General features: G+C 37.1%; 2 protein-coding genes across 12 annotated transcripts; both read left to right on the forward strand.

The window, feature by feature from the left end:
* Nucleotides 1–1,056: 1,056 nt before the first annotated feature.
* LOC111309956 (putative disease resistance RPP13-like protein 1) lies at nt 1,057–9,199 on the forward strand. 11 transcript variants are annotated; one of them, XM_089748814.1, is made up of 6 exons: nt 2,217–2,490; nt 2,609–6,813; nt 7,231–7,398; nt 7,897–7,992; nt 8,181–8,483; nt 8,655–9,199. In XM_089748814.1, the coding sequence occupies exon 2, from the start codon at nt 2,618–2,620 to the stop codon at nt 6,770–6,772; it is 4,155 nt and encodes a 1,384-aa protein (XP_089604940.1). In that variant the 5' UTR covers nt 2,217–2,490; nt 2,609–2,617; the 3' UTR covers nt 6,773–6,813; nt 7,231–7,398; nt 7,897–7,992; nt 8,181–8,483; nt 8,655–9,199. The 11 variants fall into 11 exon arrangements, with proteins under 11 accessions (XP_089604941.1, XP_089604934.1, XP_089604935.1 ...); XM_089748808.1 differs by having other exon boundaries at nt 1,079–6,813; nt 8,171–8,483; XM_089748809.1 differs by having other exon boundaries at nt 1,079–6,813.
* Nucleotides 9,200–10,648: 1,449 nt separating this feature from the next.
* On the forward strand, nt 10,649–12,138 carry LOC111309399 (putative disease resistance RPP13-like protein 1). Its single transcript, XM_022908465.2, has 2 exons — nt 10,649–10,965; nt 11,970–12,138. Exons 1-2 carry the CDS (start codon nt 10,649–10,651, stop codon nt 12,136–12,138), a joined length of 486 nt encoding a protein of 161 aa, XP_022764200.2.
* Nucleotides 12,139–17,539: the final 5,401 nt, after the last annotated feature.

Raw genomic sequence — 17,539 nt, forward strand, 5'->3', positions numbered from 1 at the left:
AATTGCAACATCCTCTAGACAAGACTTGCCTAATCCCATTATTTTAAGTAGTGGAAGATTGAATGGATTGAATTCCCGCGATTTTTCCCATTTTCTAAGGGTTTTTCATGTAAAAATTAGTATCCTACTTCATATGATCTAATGATTTGTTTTACTATTTTCATATTGTGTACTTAATTTGCTCAAAAGGAAAATGAAATTGGAATTGCTGTTGCCTGGTTGTTTGAATTTGCCCCATTTGTTGTCTCTGGTTGTAAAACAGTAATAGTAGAAGCACAATCTAAAACTGTTGATAAAAGTCAAGTTCGGGCAGTTCATAAGAACCAATGAGTGTTGAACACAAGAAAGTACGTAGAAATGATGCTATGCCCACTCCTTTATTGAATATTACGTTACAATCTGTGGGACACCCCACCCAAGTCCCCAGAAACCTTGTGGACCAATCTCTATTCATTTGCCTTCACTTCAATTAAAGGACAACTTGAAAAAGAACTGGAAAACTGGAAATGGAGACCCAAACCAACCTAATGGACCCACCACTCAGTACTTCCCAGTGAAATTTACCTTGAACTGAGAAGGGTATTGTTTTTTCTTTCAAGTGGTGACCCTGTGAATGAGAATCCAATGCGAATATATACAAGAAAATTACCAACAGCCCAGGATTATTAGACCCAAAAGGAAGACTCACAGATACTTCCCAAACTCTTCAGCTTTCTTAAAACAATCATATATAAGATTTAATTAAACTTCCCCTCTTAGCCTAGTGATTAAGAGACAGGTTAAAAGTCATCTAGACATGAGTTTGATCCCGTCATCCCCCCCTCCCTTTGTAAAGGCATTAGTCCTCCTTTGCAATAAAAAAAAATTAAACTAAAAGATGTGTATCATATTTTCGTGTGAACATGATAAAATTTATTAGTGTTTTACATGACACTAATCAGATCTACGACTTAATCCTTTCTTCCAAAACAAGTGATAGAGCACCTTGAAAAGCATGGTTGGTGATGTTCGATTCAAGAATGTCTAGTTAATACATGACGGTGGCTACAGAGTCATATAGCTTGAGAAATTGTAACCTACACCAGTGTTTGAACATGGATGCATTAGTAGAAACGGATGAGGAAAGCATCTTTCAATGAACAATCAAACATGGTTATGGTGTTTGTAACTACTTGATTCGTCTTCACGAACAGTTCACTTTCGTTGAGATTGTTCCTGTTAGAGCATTTTATAATTAAGGTGATGATTATATGTTAGCCATGAAATTTAGAATATCAATGATGATTATCATTGTATGGCAAATCTAAGCTAAAGAACAACTTATAGCTAATTATTTACACCAATTCTTGTGACCAATCTCCAATTTTAACTTTTTCTTTGCAATCAACCTGATTCAGTGAAGCTTAATCTAAGAATTAAAACAAGCATCAATCGAAGTGCACTTTAAGACAAGCTTCTTGGCATCAGAGCATGAGCAGGCTTGAAACCCGACTCTCTTCTCAATAAAAAGGCTATTGCTTTCATTTGACTCTTTATGTTGTATGTTTGGGCATTAATGGATCTCTTGATCCTTTCTTCCAAAACAAGCGATTATATTGGGGAGCCCCTTGGAAAACATGGCCAGATTGGAAGACTAGCGTGAGAAATTGTAACCCTCCAAAAGTGAAATGGATGTCTGTAAACGAGTGGAGTGGATAATTGAAAAAAAAAGGATGAGCAAGAGGCACCTTTGTGACTGCTTGATTTATCTCCACAAACAGATCACTTTTGTTCAGAGTGCTCTTGTTAGCACACTTTTATTAAGTGATAACTGTATGTTATGCAAGAACTTGCAATATCCTCCATACAAGACTTGCCTAATCCCATTATTTTGAGTGGTGGAAGATTGAACGGATTGAATTCCCTTGGTTTTTCCCATTGACTTAGGGGTTTTTCATGTAAAATTTGGTATCCTGCTTCATATCATCTATCAAATTTTGTATTTACTTTGCTCAAAGAGGGAAATGAAATTAGAATTGCTGAATTACCGTATTTCTTGTCTCTTGTTGTAACACAGTAACAGTGGAAGCACATTATGAAACTGTTGATAAAAGTCAAGTTGGGCAGTTTGTAAGAGCCAATGAGTGTTGAACACCAGAAAGTATGTAGAAATAACGCTATGCTAACTTCTCCTTTATTAATTTTACGTTACAATCCGTGGTTAGGACACCTCACCCAAGTCCCCAGAAGCCGTGTGGACCAACCTCTATTCATTTGTCTTCACTTCAATTAAAGAACTCCTTGAAAAAGAATAGGAAACCTGGAAATGGAGACCCCAAACCAACCTAATGGACCCACCACTCAGTACTTTCCAGTGAATGTCATCTTGAGCTGAGAAGGTTATTGCATTTTCCTTTAAGTGGTGACCCTGTGAATGAGAATCCAACGCAAATATATACAAGAAAATTACCAGCAGCCCAGGACTATTAGACCCAAAAGGAAGACTCACAGGTACTTCTCAAACTCTTCAGCTTTCTTAAAAAACGCTGCAAGCCTTTTTCCTCTTCTTCAATTCCTACTCTCTGATTTTCTCTTTACTTCAATTATTCTCATAATTCCTTTGTCAAAGCTATTCATAATGGCTTTCATTGGAGAGGCTGCTCTATCTGCTTTCTTTGAGGCCTTGTTTGCAAAGTTTACCTCTTCCGAGTTCGAGTTTATCACTGACAAAAGGGTTCGAAAGGAGATTGAGAAATGGAAGCAGACATTGAAGAATATCCATGCAGTGCTTGCTGATGCAGAGTGGAAGCAAGTGCGGAGTGATGCTGTGAAGATGTGGCTGGCTGACCTCAAAGACTTGGCTTACGACTTGGATGACATCTTGGACGAGTTTGCCACTGAAGCTTTGGGGCGCAAGTTGGTGAAAGAACATCAAGCCAGCACCAGTATGGTACCAAAGGTTAGGCCTACTGGTTTACAACCAAGTTCCATCATGTTTAATTATAAGATGATGTCCAAGATCAAAGAGATTACTAGAAGATTGGAAGGTTTAGCAACACAAAAGAGTAACTTGCAGCTAACGGAGATCAGTGTTGGAATGTCTATGACAATCCCAAGGAGGCCGCCAAGCACTTCTTTGGTGAATGAAACTTATGTACGTGGCAGAAACAAAGAGAAGCAGGAGATACTTGATTTGGTTTTGAGCAACGATGGTGGTGATGGTGGAGTTTCTGTGATTCCCATAGTTGGCATGGGAGGAATTGGAAAAACAACCCTTGCTCAGCTTGTTTACAATGACGACAGCATAAAAGATCATTTTGATCTTACATCATGGGTATGTATTTCAGATGAATTTGATGTCGTTAAGATAACAAAAGCAGTTCTACAATCGGTCACTTCTGAGCCTTGCGATGAAAAGGAGTTCAATTTGCTTCAAGTCAAACTGAAGGAGAAGCTATCCAGAAAGAAATTCTTGCTTGTTTTGGATGATGTTTGGAACGAGAAATACAGTGCGTGGTTGGAGCTTCGACCCCCTTTCGATGCAGGGGTCCCAGGAAGCAAAATAATTGTTACAACACGTAGTTCCAATGTTTCATCCATTATGAGAACTACTGCAGATTACTCGTTGCAATACTTATCAAATGAAGATTCTCTCTCTGTACTTGCTTGTCATGCATTAGACAGAGGGGACTTTACTGAGCATCCAGACCTGGAAGAGATCGGCTTGAAGATTGTGAAAAAGTGTGGTCGCTTGCCTTTGGCAATTATAACCATTGCAGGGCTATTGCGCACTAGGGTGAATCATGATGCATGGAAAGTGATATTAAAGAGTGATATTTGGAAGCTATCTGAAGAGAAAACTAACATAGTTCCAGCTCTTTTGTTGAGTTACTATTCTCTTTCTTCACAATTAAAGCAATGTTTTGCTTATTGCTCTCTATTTCCTAAAGATTATGAATTTAGCGTGGAAGAAACAGTCCAATTATGGATGGCAGAAGGTTTTCTAAATGGAGCAAACACTGAAAGGAGAATTGAAGATCTGGGTAGGGAGTGCTTTGAAGAATTGGTGTCAAGGTCATTTTTTCAAGCATCTGGCAGGGCTCAATCTTTGTTTGTAATGCATGACCTGATTAACGATCTGGCTCAGTTCGTTGCAGAAGAAACATATTTTAAAAGGGAGAGAAATGAGGGAATGAAGAACCCAAGTCGCACTCGTCACTCTTCTTATGTCATCGGTGAGTATGACGGAATCAAAAAGTTTGAGACCTTTTTTGAAGCAAAGTCTCTACGGACCTTCTTGCCATTTGACACAATGATGCCGTTGCAGTATGCTAAGTGCTTCTTAAGCGATAACGTTCTCGATGATTTACTGCCGAGATTGAAATGCTTGAGGGTGCTCTCTTTGAAAAGGTACCACATCTCCGAAATACCAGATTTTATTAGAATCTTGAAACATCTACGTTATCTAGATTTCTCTTATACTGGTATTCGAAGTTTACCTGATTCTTTATGTACCCTTTACAATTTAGAGACTCTTTTGTTAAGATTTTGTAAGAAGCTGGAGAAATTGCCCTCAAAAATAGGAATTTTGAAAAACCTATGCCATCTAGATATTAATGGTGCAGTTTCTATAAAGGAAATGCCAAGTGGAATTGGTGAATTAACAAATCTCCGAGCATTGTCTGATTTTATTATCGGTCAAGCAGATGGACTAAATATAAGAGAGATGCAGAATTTATCAAATCTCAAAGGTCAGCTTTGTATTTCTGAATTGCATAACGTGGATGAAGCAGAATATGTACATGATGCTAAGCTTTCTAGCAAGTCTGGCCTCGATTATTTAGAGTTGAAATGGAGTGAAGACTTCAATGAGGATTTAAGAAAGAAAGAAGTTGAGACAAAAGTGTTGAAGTTGCTCCAACCTCATAAAGATATTAAAGAGCTTGCCATCAAGCATTGTGCTGGCATATTGCTTCCTATTTGGATAGGGGATCCTTCATTTCGAAAGTTGCGATATTTAGAGTTTGAAGATTGTCGAAATTGTGCATTATTACCCGCAGTTGGAAAGCTACCGTTTTTAAAACATCTTTACATCAAGGGGATGAGCAGTGTGATTAGTGTTGGCAAGGAATTCTATGGAGACAATTGCCCAAATGTATTTCCATTGTTAGAGACATTACATTTTCATGATATGCCAGAATGGGAAGAGTGGGAGCCTTGTGAAGTTGTTGAAGAAGGTAGAAAATTCAGTTGCCTCCAAACCCTCTTCATTACAAATTGTCCTAAATTGGTTAGAACTTTGCCCGACAGCCTTCGATCTTTGGAGAAACTTGTAATTTTGAATTGCCCAGAATTGGTAGTTTCAATTTCAAATCTTCCAAAGCTATATGAATTAAAAATTTTTCGATGCAAGGAAGTAGCAGTCGAGAGTTCCAGTGATCTTTGGTCAGTGAAAAAAATCTTTCTTTTGGACATTGCAAAGTTTGAACGTGTAACAAAAGAAATGATGATGTTAGAGTCGATGAAAGTGGAATATCTCACTATCCGTGGTTGTTGTGAGGAGCTAGCTTCTTTATGGCAAACAAAGTGGGGGTGGTTGGCATCTTTGAGATCTCTTCGTAATTTAGCGATTCAATTTTGTCCGCAAATTGTGTCTATAGGGGCTGCGAAGGAGGAGGAACAAGCAGAGCTTTCGCAATTAGACATACCCTGCAACATTGAACATTTGACATTACAAATTTGTGAAGGCTTAGAGAAGTTATCAGCTACCATGCAGAACCTCTCATGTCTTAGAACGTTAAATCTTGGGGGGTGCCCAAAATTGGTTTCACTTTTGACAGATAACTTGCCTCCAACTCTTAAAAATTTGGAGATCTACGGTTGTGATAATTTGGAATGTTTACTGGATGACAGAGAGGATATCAATTTCAGCAGCACATCTCTCCTTGAATATCTTAGAGTCAACCATTGTGGAGCTCTAAAATCATTATCATCAAGCGGTAAGTTACCTGTGAGGCTTAAATCTTTGACAATCTGCTGCCCAGAGCTTGATTATGTAGCGCATGAAATTGGGGATAATATTTGTCTTGAATCTATTGAGCTCGTCGATTGTACAAATATTAATTATTTACCCCAAGGACTGGACAGGCTGAGCTGTCTTCAGAGAATTCACCTCCAAAGTTGTTCAAATCTGGATTGTTTCCCAGAAAGTGGTTCCCCTGCCTATAACCTCAAATCTGTACATCTCTCTGGATGTGATAAACTTGAAGTTCTGCCCAACTTCTACTCTCTTCAGGAGTTGTCGATAAGTGATTGTCCAATGACGAAATCAATCGGAGAAGCAGGTTTGCCTACCAACCTGACGTCACTTGCCATAGAGGATCCCAATTTTAGTAAGGCGGTAATGGAGTGGGGATTGCATAGACTCACCTCTCTTAAAGAACTTAGCATTGTTGGTAGTGATTTGATAGATGTCGTGTCGTTTCCACGTGTGAAGATGGGAATGAATATGAAGCTGCCTCCTTCTCTCGCCAGTCTTGAAATCAGATATTTCGAAAATCTAAGAAAGCTATCCTCCAAAGGCTTTCAAAACCTCACCTCTCTTCAATATTTGAGCATCGAGGAATGCCCAAAGCTCAAATCCCTTCCCAGAAAGGAAATGCTTCCCTCCCTTTTGGATCTACATATTTATAGTTGTCCAGTGCTGAAGAAAAGGTACAGAAGGGACAAAGGAAAACTATGGTCCAACATTGCTCACATACCATGTGTTTACATTGACGGTGAATTCCAATGATCAAGGTGGAAGAATAATTAGAGCATGTATGAAGGACTCAGGTATTTTAATTTGGACTTAATTACTATTTTAACTGATTTTTTTCTTTTTCTTTTCTTAATATACAAATATATCTACTAAAAAATGACCCGAGCGAACAGTGAATTTTCTTGTATTCAATTGTCAAATATTTTAGTTTTTTCTTCATACTAGTAAATCCATGTGATAAATCCATTTCCTAATTAAGCGGTAGAATTAGATCATCTTTGATTTTAATATAGAATTAATTACTATTTTAATTGATTTTAACTTAATATCAACTCTGTTGATTTCATTCTTTATTGTAATTAAGTATTGATTGCCTAAAATCTATAATCTTTGGTTTATGTATTCTGTATGTTTTTGAAGTGATCACTTGTTTGTTTCAATTAATCTTTCTTCTCATTTTGTATTGTATTAAATGAGTTGTAAATTTCTAGCTTTTTTCCAGATGTTTAACCCTAGAAGAGGGTTTTATAGACAAGTCTCTAATGGTGTTGATAGATTGTTGGATGTGGCCTTGTCTTGTTTCTACAAGAGGAGACAGGATTGATATTAGAAGAGGGATTTCTATCCAAAGGCTTTCAAAATCTCCGGACCGAAAAAATGTGAGTTCTCAAACTTTTATCCTCTTGTTCATTGTAGGTATGCCTACTAGAAAATCTTCTTTATCATTATAATCTATTCTCTTTTGCGAATAGAATCATTACATATTTTTACTTTCAAAAGTTAAGTAAATTTTTACCATTATTATCTTATATTGTCACTTTCTTGGTATTATGCATCAAGCTATTAATTATCTTCATTACTAGCTTTCAAATAATTTTGTGGAGTACTATGTGAGAGATGGTCCTGACTCCTGATGCATTCTTGATGTTGGAAGCCAGGTGCTTTAAAACTAATATCATTTTTCATAAAATATTTATTGTTAATTAAAATGAAGATAATTTTCTATTAAGAATGTGTCAACATGCTATCACATTTGATAAATCAAGTTTGTTCGCATTAATCATTGTCTTTTATTTTTCAATTTATGTATGTTGTTTAAAAAGAAGTTTTAAACTTTTTCTCTCGACTGGAACTGATTCTAGAAATTGATTGTACAGTGAAGCAGGGAGGAAAAAGAAACTGGAAAAGAAGGAAAAAGAGCACAACTTTGATATTCTGGCACTGTTTCGTGGTTCTTACAGATTTTTTTTCTGGTATGACTTTTCTAAGGAAATTCAATGCTTTCTTTGTTTTGATTAATTGATGATGCTTGCCAACAAGTTATAGCTTATTTCTTTGGTTCTATATTGTTTTGACTGTTCTTGAAGTGATCTTTATTCGATTTTGTACCATGTCTTTTGTATGGTATTGAATGGTTTGTAAAATTCAAAGTTTCTCCCAGGAAAGGAATTCTGCACCATTTACGAGCTGTTTGAGCAAGGACTCTGCTCAGCCACCTCAAATGGTGCTGAAGAATGTTGGGAAGAATGTAGTATCTTTTCTACAAGAAATAGGAATAATGTTGCCCTGCTTTCGTTCCCCCTTTGTTCAGCTCTTCTCGAGCAGAGCTGGTTTCTTGAATTCGTTGCTAAATATTGGTGACTGTCCCCTGCTGAAACAGTGGTTGTGTGGATACTTTCAATACCAACTTTCGAGTTATGTGGTAAAGATTTTGTGGAAGAAATGCATTTCCAACGGAAGCCAGGTAACTATATGGTAATGTCTTGTTTCATAAAAATTTGATTTAGAATCAAGATCACCACAGTATCTAACCTGTATCCTAGGTTCACAATTTTACAAGTCTTTGAGAATTACTGTGTTAAAGTTTTTGTTACTCGGCTAAACAATATGATGTTTTGGCGGCCTTGTATGACAGGATAACAAAACTCATGCATTCTAAAGCTCTCTCAGGATTCAATGACAGGAAATTCTTCCGGCAGCATTATCGAACTGATTTCATCGTTATGGTGGGCCTGCTACATATCAGAACTTTGGAAGCAACTTTTAATCTTCCTGGTTACAACTCGTATGTTTCGGCATTGGTGGGATCTCTTGACCCTTTCTTCCAAAACAAGTGATGATATTGGGGAGACGTGGCCACTTTGGAAGACTTCGTTGCTTGACACCTGCATAGCTTATGGATGTTTGTAAATGGGTGGATAACCCAAAAAAGGATGGGAAGGGGATACCATCTTTGAATGAACAATCAGACATTGTTATGGTGTTTGTGACTGCTTGATTTGTCTCCACGAAGAGTTCACTTTTGGTCAGATTGTTCTTTTTATCACACAGGTGATGACTGTAAGTTAAACTTTGACAAGACTTGTGTAATCCCATTAGCTTGAATAGTGGAACATTTGGCTGGACAATTGTCCCGTGGTTTTTCCTCTGGGGTTTTCCTCCGAGGTTTTCCACGTAAAATTTGGTGTCTCGCTTTCCTTTTTTTTTAAAAAAAAAAAGTTTTTTTGGTTACAAATATTGGTTAGATAAATCAGTGAACAAAAGAACTATGAAAACTAAATCAGCGAAAACAAGAAAAAAAGAACTCTGAAAACCCAATTAAAAGATCAGAAAACAAAAAAAGCAAACAAAAATCCCAACACTGATAAAAACATAAGAATCATCACTCAAAAAATAATAAACCTGCAACCCTTGTGGACCAAGGAACTGGAACTGCCAACATCTCCCAAAACCAAGACAAGTTATCTTTTGCTAATCAAGATTTAGAAGAAACAATTCTCCACCCAAAGCAAATAAAGTTAGGCATCCAAAATTGAGCACATCAATCAAAGCATCTCTTAGGAATCTGCAAAAAGGAAAACAAATCATCCCCAAATCATCTCCAAACGATTGAGTTACCAAGAAAGATCCTATAGCTTCATACAAAAACATCTTGGGCTTCCTCTCTAGCTTTCACTTAACCGTCATTCAAATTTCAAACAGACTCGTAATTCCAAAAAGAAATTGGAATTGTGCTTGTCTGGTTCTTTGAATATGCAGTAGTCAGATTGCATTGTGTTTCTCGTGTAAGAGTAGAGCTCAAAGGACTATGCTGCTTATGCTGCCTTCGTTTCTCGGTTCGACTTCTACCTGTACTTGTTAAGTTCTGTTTTCTTGATGTTTTGATGATTGTTGTTGTAATGTTTGATGTTTTGCAACATGTTACTCTGTTGCAGACTGTTTCTTTTGGATGAATAAAATGCCTTTATCCAAAAAAAAAAAAAAAAAAATTCCAAGCTTAGTACCAACTTTTTTATGATTTGTGAGATATATAAACTCATCACCCTGGTGAATTGCTAATGTTATTACTTTTTTTCGTTACAATTTTCTCACATTGTCCGGTACTTGATCATGACTGGTATTGGGGAAATATGTAATCTTCTCCCATTAACTTTCATTGGCACAAAGACTTATGGAATCTGGGAGTAAATTCTCACAGCATTTTGGGGCATATTTGTTATATAGTCTCAGCACAGTATTCAATTTCACCATTACATGTCACTATCACCATATTTCTTGTTTTAGATCTGGTGATCCGAATCCAAGCAATTGTGTAGTTATTGGCTCTGCCAGCACCGAGAGAATGATAGAAACTCTGTTAGGAGTCCTAACTTAGGACCCCAAAAACCGTTTGGACCTAGCTCTGTTCATATTGCAAAATTAGGAGACTAAAAACAATAAAACCATCTGGCCAGCTCTGTCTCTCTTTTTCCATCTCGAGCTCTAAAACAAGAAATATATTGCTAATTTTTGCTTCATTTTCATCATTACCAAACACTGCCTAAACTCTTCAGCTTTCAGAAAACTAATTGCTACTCTTTTCCTTCTGTTCAATTCCAACTCTTCGATTTTCCTTAAAAGTTATTGATCATGTCTGGTATTGGAGAAGCTGCTTTATCTGCTCTCTTTGGGGCGCTGTATAATAAATTCAGCTCTTTTGGCTTCAAGCTTGCTAGTGAAAAGCAGGTTCACAAGGAAATTGAGAAATGCGAATTCACATTGAAGAATATAAATGCAGTGCTTGCTGATGCAGAGAACAGACAAATGATAGAGCAACAGGTGAAGATCTGGTTGGCTGACCTCCAAGACTTGGACTACGACGTGGATGACATCTTGGACGAGTTTGCAACTGATGCTGTGGGATGCAAATTGATGAACAGTATTGAATGCCAAGCCGCACAAGTAAGGTGCAAAAGCTTATTCGTACTTTCTGCAGTAGTTTACATCCCAAGGCTATCATGTTTAACAATAAGATGATGTCCAAGATAAAACATATCTCCAAAAGGTTGAAACAGTTAGAAACAAGAAAGAGTAACTTGCAATTGATCAGCATTGGAGAACCAAAGACGATAGATATACCAAATAGGCTGCCTAGTACGTCTTTGGTGAATGAAACTGAAGTATATGGTAGAGGAAAAGACACGGAGATCAATACTAAATTTGGTTTTGAGGGAGGATATTGATGGTGGAGTTTTAGTGATTCCCATTTTTGGAATGGGAGGAATTGGCAAGACAATACTTGTGGAGATCCGCATCCAACCTACGAGATATTGCTCGCTTTGATTTGAAAGTCTTACAATCTCCCTACCTTGTTATCCCTGTTAAGGGAAGTCTAATCACAGGACCAAGATTACACCAGATGTTAGGATTCTAGAGGTATTGTCCACTTTGATCTAACGGTCTCACGGTTTTATCCCACAAAAGATGCCTCACAGGTTTTAGGTTTAAGCCTCTACATATGTATTATTCCTTATCCACGCATTCTTTCAATGTGGGATTAAGGGTGTTACAATACATGCTCAGCTTGCTTACAATGATTGCAACATAAGAGCTCATGTTGATATCCAAGCTTGGATATCAAAATGAGCTCTTATGCTGCGATCATTGTAAGCAAGCTGAGCATGGATATGCGTTTCTCAGGAATTTGATGTCGTTAAGATAACAAAAACGATCCTTCAATCAATCACTCATGAGCCATGTGATCAGTTGAATGATTTGAATTTGCTTCAAGCCAACTTGAAGGAAAAACTATCTAGAAAGAAATTTTTTATTGTCTTGGATGATATCTGGAATGAAAGCCACGAAGATTGGACCAAGCTGCAATCCCCTTTTGATGCAGGGGCGGTAGGAAGCAAAATACTTATAACATCACGTAGTTGCAATGTTTCATCAATTGTGAAAACTGTTTCAGATTTTTCATTGCAAAGTTATTAGATGATGATTCTCTTCGTATGTTTGCTCAGCATGCATTAGGAGCAAGAGATTTTAGTGATCATCTAGACTTGAAAGAAATTGGGTTACAGATTGTGAGGAAGTTGATGGGAGATAAGCCACATTTGGAGCCCATGGGAGCACAATAAAGGGTCCATACATACACGTTTTTGGGCTCAAGTGGTGTCTAACATATATGCATTGGCTTTTTGGTGTACTCCTATGAGTTCTAATTGTAACTTATCTCCCAACAAGTGGTATCAGAGTCAAGGTTACGGGTTCAAGTTCTAGTGGTGTTGTTAGGAAAGAGATTGTTGGCAGATTGGAGGTTGGTCATGTCCATCAACTCCATGTGCTCGAATGTCGATATTAAAAGGTTCGACTTGGATGCAGCGAGTATATGATAATATACAGAAGTAAAACACCCAAGTAGCCGATGTATTGAGTTAACCTGGAGTGCAAGCTTAAAGGAGCATTGAGACAACCTAGGTGGAAAGATTGAGTGCTGTGGTTTGGCCTAAAAGTGCAGAGGTTGCCTGGCCCAAAGGAGGTGTTAGTAGGATTTACTTACACAGGAGAGCCGAGGTGGGACTTGATTAGAATTCACAAGTGAATGGGGGAGATTGTTGGGATAAGGTTCACATGTGAGTAAAGAATCCCACATCACTAAAAAATTTGAATGAGATGCCCTATATATACACAAAAGATTCAAGAACCTAATGACTTCAGCTTTTGGGCTTAAGTGGTGTCCAACATATATGTATTGGAGCATTATTGTGCGGTAGGATGGATCACGGTGCATGGAAAAACATACTAGAGAGTGAGATTTGGAATTTACTTAAAGAAAAGAGTGGCATCACTCCAGCTCTATGGTTGAGTTACTATCATCTTTCTCCATAACTGAAACAATGCTTTCCTTATTGCTCTATAATCCCCAAAGATTATGAATTTACGGAGCAAGAAATAATCCTACTATGGATGGCAGAAGGTTTCCTAAATGAAGCAAACACTGCACAGATTGAAGATTTGGGTCGCAAGTACTTTAAGGAACTTGTATCAAGGTCATTTTTCCAAGTATTTGGAAGGAAGAAATCTCATTTCGTAATGCATGACCTTATTAATGATCTAGCTCAATCAGTTGCTGGAAAAATATGTTTCAGAATGGAGGGAAATGAACAAATGAAATATCCAAGACTTGTTCACCACTCATCTTATATTGCTGGCCAGTGTGATGGTATCAATTTATTCAACAAGTCTACGAACCTTCTTACCATTTACACTGATGTTGGAAGAGACTTGCTATTTGAGTAAATGTTGTTGTTGATCTGCTGTCGAAGTTGACATAGGGGGCACTCTCTTTGCAAAGGTACCACATTACAAAAATTCCATACTCTTTTGGAAATTTGAAACATCTGCGCTATTTGAATTTCTCCTTTACTACAATTAGAAGTTTACCTGATTCATTATGTGCCCTGCATAATTTATAGACTCTATTATTAAGGTTTAGTGAGCATATTGAGAAGTTGCCCTCAGAAATAGGAAATTTGGTCAACCTATATTATCTCGATATTACTGGTGCATATTTAATAAAAAAAATGCCAAATGGAGTTGGTAGGCTAACTAATGTTTGAGCATTGTCTAATTTTATTGTGGGATGAGGCGATGGATTGAATATAAGAGAAATACAAAATTTATCAGAACTCAAAGGTCAGCTTTTTATCTCTAAATTGTAGAATCTGGATGAACCTCAATGTGCATGGGAAGCTAAGCTATCTAGCTTGTTTGGCCTTGATAATATAGAGTTAAATTGGAGTATAAACTTTGTTAGTGTGTTAGTGGTTGAAGCAACAAGGTATGGCATTTCTACTGGCACTTTTGTAATAGGTTTTGTCATCTGATCAGTTTAGGTAACATGATGGATCTGTGCATGGTGATCCATACTGTTAGGCAAACAACTCTTGTAGTAGTTAAACAAACTTTTGTATGTTAAAGCCTATATATTAATGAAATGAAGCTCATGATCTGCAGAGCCAATTTACTTTAAGTGACAGATTAGTTTCTTCTTTTTTTTGTTCTTCCTCTGCTCTAAATCCTTCAATTGGTATCAGAGCATTCTTTAAGGTCTTAGAGGACCTGTGAGTTCCAAAAAATTGAGTGAAAAGCTATCAAACACTTACCAGCCAGCTTTTGTCAACCTTAAATGGCCTCAAGCAATTGCTCCATACCTCCACCTCCTATTTTTTCTGGTGAGAACTACTAGATATGGACTATCAAAATGAAGACTTATTTGAGTGCTTTTGATTTGTGAAAAGTGGTGGAAAATGAGAAGGAACCACCACAACTTCCTACAAATCCAACAGTAATTCAAATGAAAAATTATAGTGAAGAAAAAGCAAAGAGGTACAAGGCTAAAAGCTGTATAGAGTCTTCAGTTTCTGATGACATATTCATTAGAATCATGACTTGTGAAACTGCAAAACAAGCTTGGGATGTGCTTATATAAGAGTTTCAAGGCAGTGACAAGATAAGACAAATGCAAGTGTTGAATCTTAGAAGAGAGTTTGAAGTCTTAAAGATGAAGGAGTCTAAAAATTTAAAGTAGTACAATGACAGACTCATGAAGATAGTAAACAAGATTAGATTACTTGGTGAGGAGCTGTCAGACAAAAGAATTGTAGAGAAGGTTCTTGTCAGCTTACCAGAGAGGTTTGAGTCAAAAATCTCATCCCTTGAAGACTCCAAGAACCTGACCAAGATAACTCCAGTAGAATTGTTCAATGCTTTACAAGCTCAAGAGCAAAGAAGGGCTATCAGACAAGAGGATTCAACAGAAGGTGCTTTTATAGCCAAGGAGAAAGGCAAGATGCAAATAAAAAGCAAAGGCAGAAAATAAGGAGATCAAAGAAACAAAGGTTCTAGAAACAGTGAAAAGAAAGGAAAGTTCCCACCTTGCTCTCACTGCAAAAAGACCACTAACTTGGAGAAATATTACTGGTACAAACCTGACATACAATGTAGGTACTGTAAGCAACTTGGTCACATAGAGAAGGTATGTAAAAATAAAAAACAGCAGTAGCCAGATCAACAAGCCAAAGTTGCTGACAATCAACAACAGCTAGAAGAGCAAGTTTTTGTTGCAACTTGCTATGGAACTAGAACCTCCTCAAGTGCATGGCTTATTGACAGTGGCTGCAAACATCATATGGCATCTGATATCAACATGTTCAAAGAACTAGACAAGACCTGCACCTCTAAAGTCAGAATAGGTAATGGTGATTTCATAGAAGTCAAAAGAAAATAAGTAGTGATAGTTGAGACACCAATAGGTACCAAACTCATTTCAGATGTGTTATTTATGCCTAAAATAGATCAAAACTATTAAGCGTAGGACAGTTGCTAGAAAATAACTACTCTTTAGTTTTCAAAGACAAGGCATGCATAATTCATGATCCCACTGGCCATGAACTCTTTACTGTTAATATGAAAGGAAAATTTTTTTCCTTGAATTGGCATGAAGCAAACTCCTCTGCATATGCTACTTCACATGATGAATCTTCTTTATGGCATAAAAAGATGGGACATTTCAACTACAATGCATTGAATTTCATGCATAAAAATGATCTTGTATTAAACATACCTACTGTTGAAGTCAGTGCTTGAGTGTGTGAAGTCTGTCAGTTAGAAAAACAAAGTAAGTTGCCATTTGCAATTAACAAAGCATGGAGGGCAAATGAAAAACTACAACTTGTTCATACTAATGTTTGTGGTCCTATGAGAACCTTATCCTTGAATGACAGTAGATATTTCATTGCTTTTATAGATGATTTTACCAGAATGTGTTAGATTTACTTCATGAAACAAAAGTCTAAAGTTGCAAATGTATTTTGGAAGTTTAAGGCTTGGATTGAGAATCAAAATGGCTGCAAAATCAAGATCATAAGGTCAGACAATGGTACTGAATACACATCTGACAGATTTAATGAGTTTTGTGAAGTTACAGGAATTAAACACCAACTGACAGCAACTTACACTCCACAACAAAACGGAGTCAGTGAAAGGAAGAATAGAACAATCATGGAGATGGCAAGATGCATGCTGTTTGAGAAGAATCTTTCAAAGAAATTTTGGGCAGAGGCAGTCAATACCTCTGTCTACTTGCTCAACAGGCTGCCCACAAAAGCTTTGAAGGGAAACACTCCTTTCGAAGCCCGGTATGGAAGCAAACCATCAGTGCACCACCTCAGAGTTTTTGGCAGCATCTGTTATGTGTTTGTTTCTGATATCAAAAGGGACAAGCTTGATCAAAAAGCAAAAATATGTATTTTTCTGGGCTATAGCAACATCACCAAAGGTTATAGGACTTACAATCCACTTACAGGCAAGATGATTGTAAGTAAAAATGTGAGATTTAATGAGCAAGCTGCTTGGAATTGAGAAAAGTCAAAAGGAGAATCAGTCAAGCAAACTACTGCAGACATGATAAGTTTCCAAGATCAAGAAGATTATATGTTTGAAAATAAAATCATTGATCATGAACCAGTGAGAGGAATCAGACCACTCACAGATATTTATCAAAGATCAAATGTTGCCATTCTTGAACCTGTAAGCTTTGAAGAAGCTGTCAAATTTTCAGAGTGGAGGAATGCCATGAAAGAGGAGATTCAAATGATTGAGAAAAATCAAACATGGATGCTGGTTGACAGACCAAGCAATAAAAACATCATTGATGTTAAATGGATTTTCAGAACAAAGTTGAATGCTGATGGTTCCATCAACAAACTTAAAGCTAGATTGGTAGCTAAAGGCTATTTCCAGTAGCTTGGTGTTGATTTTTCAGAGACATTTGCTCTAGTTGCAAGGTTGGACACCATAAGGCTGCTATTAGCCTTAGCAACTCAGCAAAGTTGGAAAATATACCAACTTGATGTCAAATCTGCCTTCTTGAATGGTTATCTTGAGGAGGAGATTTACATTGAACAACCTAATGGTTTTGTTGCCAAGGGACATGAAGGCAAAGTCTATCTACTCAAGAAGGCTTTGTATGGATTAAAATAAGCTCCAAGAGTGTGGAATTCCAGAATTGATGATTATTTACTGAAGTTAGGATTCAAGAAAAGCCTCAATGAAGCAACATTGTACATTAAAGTTTTTAACAGTAATGATCTGTTGATTGTTTCTTTGTATGTTGATGATCTTTTGGTGACAGGTAGCAAATCTGCTCTTGTGGAGGATTTTAAGCTCCAAATGCAGGAAATTTTTGAGATGACAGATATGGGAGAAATGTCTTACTTTCTTGGAATGGAGATTCATTAAGACCAGCAATGAATCTTTATTTGTCAAAGAAAATATGCAAATGAAATCTTGAATAAGTTTAGGATGGAAAATTGCAAACTAGTCAACACTCCTTTAGCTCAAAATGAGAAACTTATTAAGGAAGATGGAGCTAACAAAGTTGATGGTTCTATTTATAGAAGCTTGGTTGGTTGCTTATTGTATTTGACAGCAACAAGGCCAGACATCATGTATGCTACAAATTTACTCTCTAGGTTC

The sequence above is a fragment of the Durio zibethinus genome, chromosome 19, assembly GCF_047325235.1.
Source record: "Durio zibethinus cultivar Kanyao isolate XHJ-2024 chromosome 19, ASM4732523v1, whole genome shotgun sequence".
In the NCBI taxonomy this organism is placed as follows: Eukaryota; Viridiplantae; Streptophyta; class Magnoliopsida; order Malvales; family Malvaceae; genus Durio; species Durio zibethinus.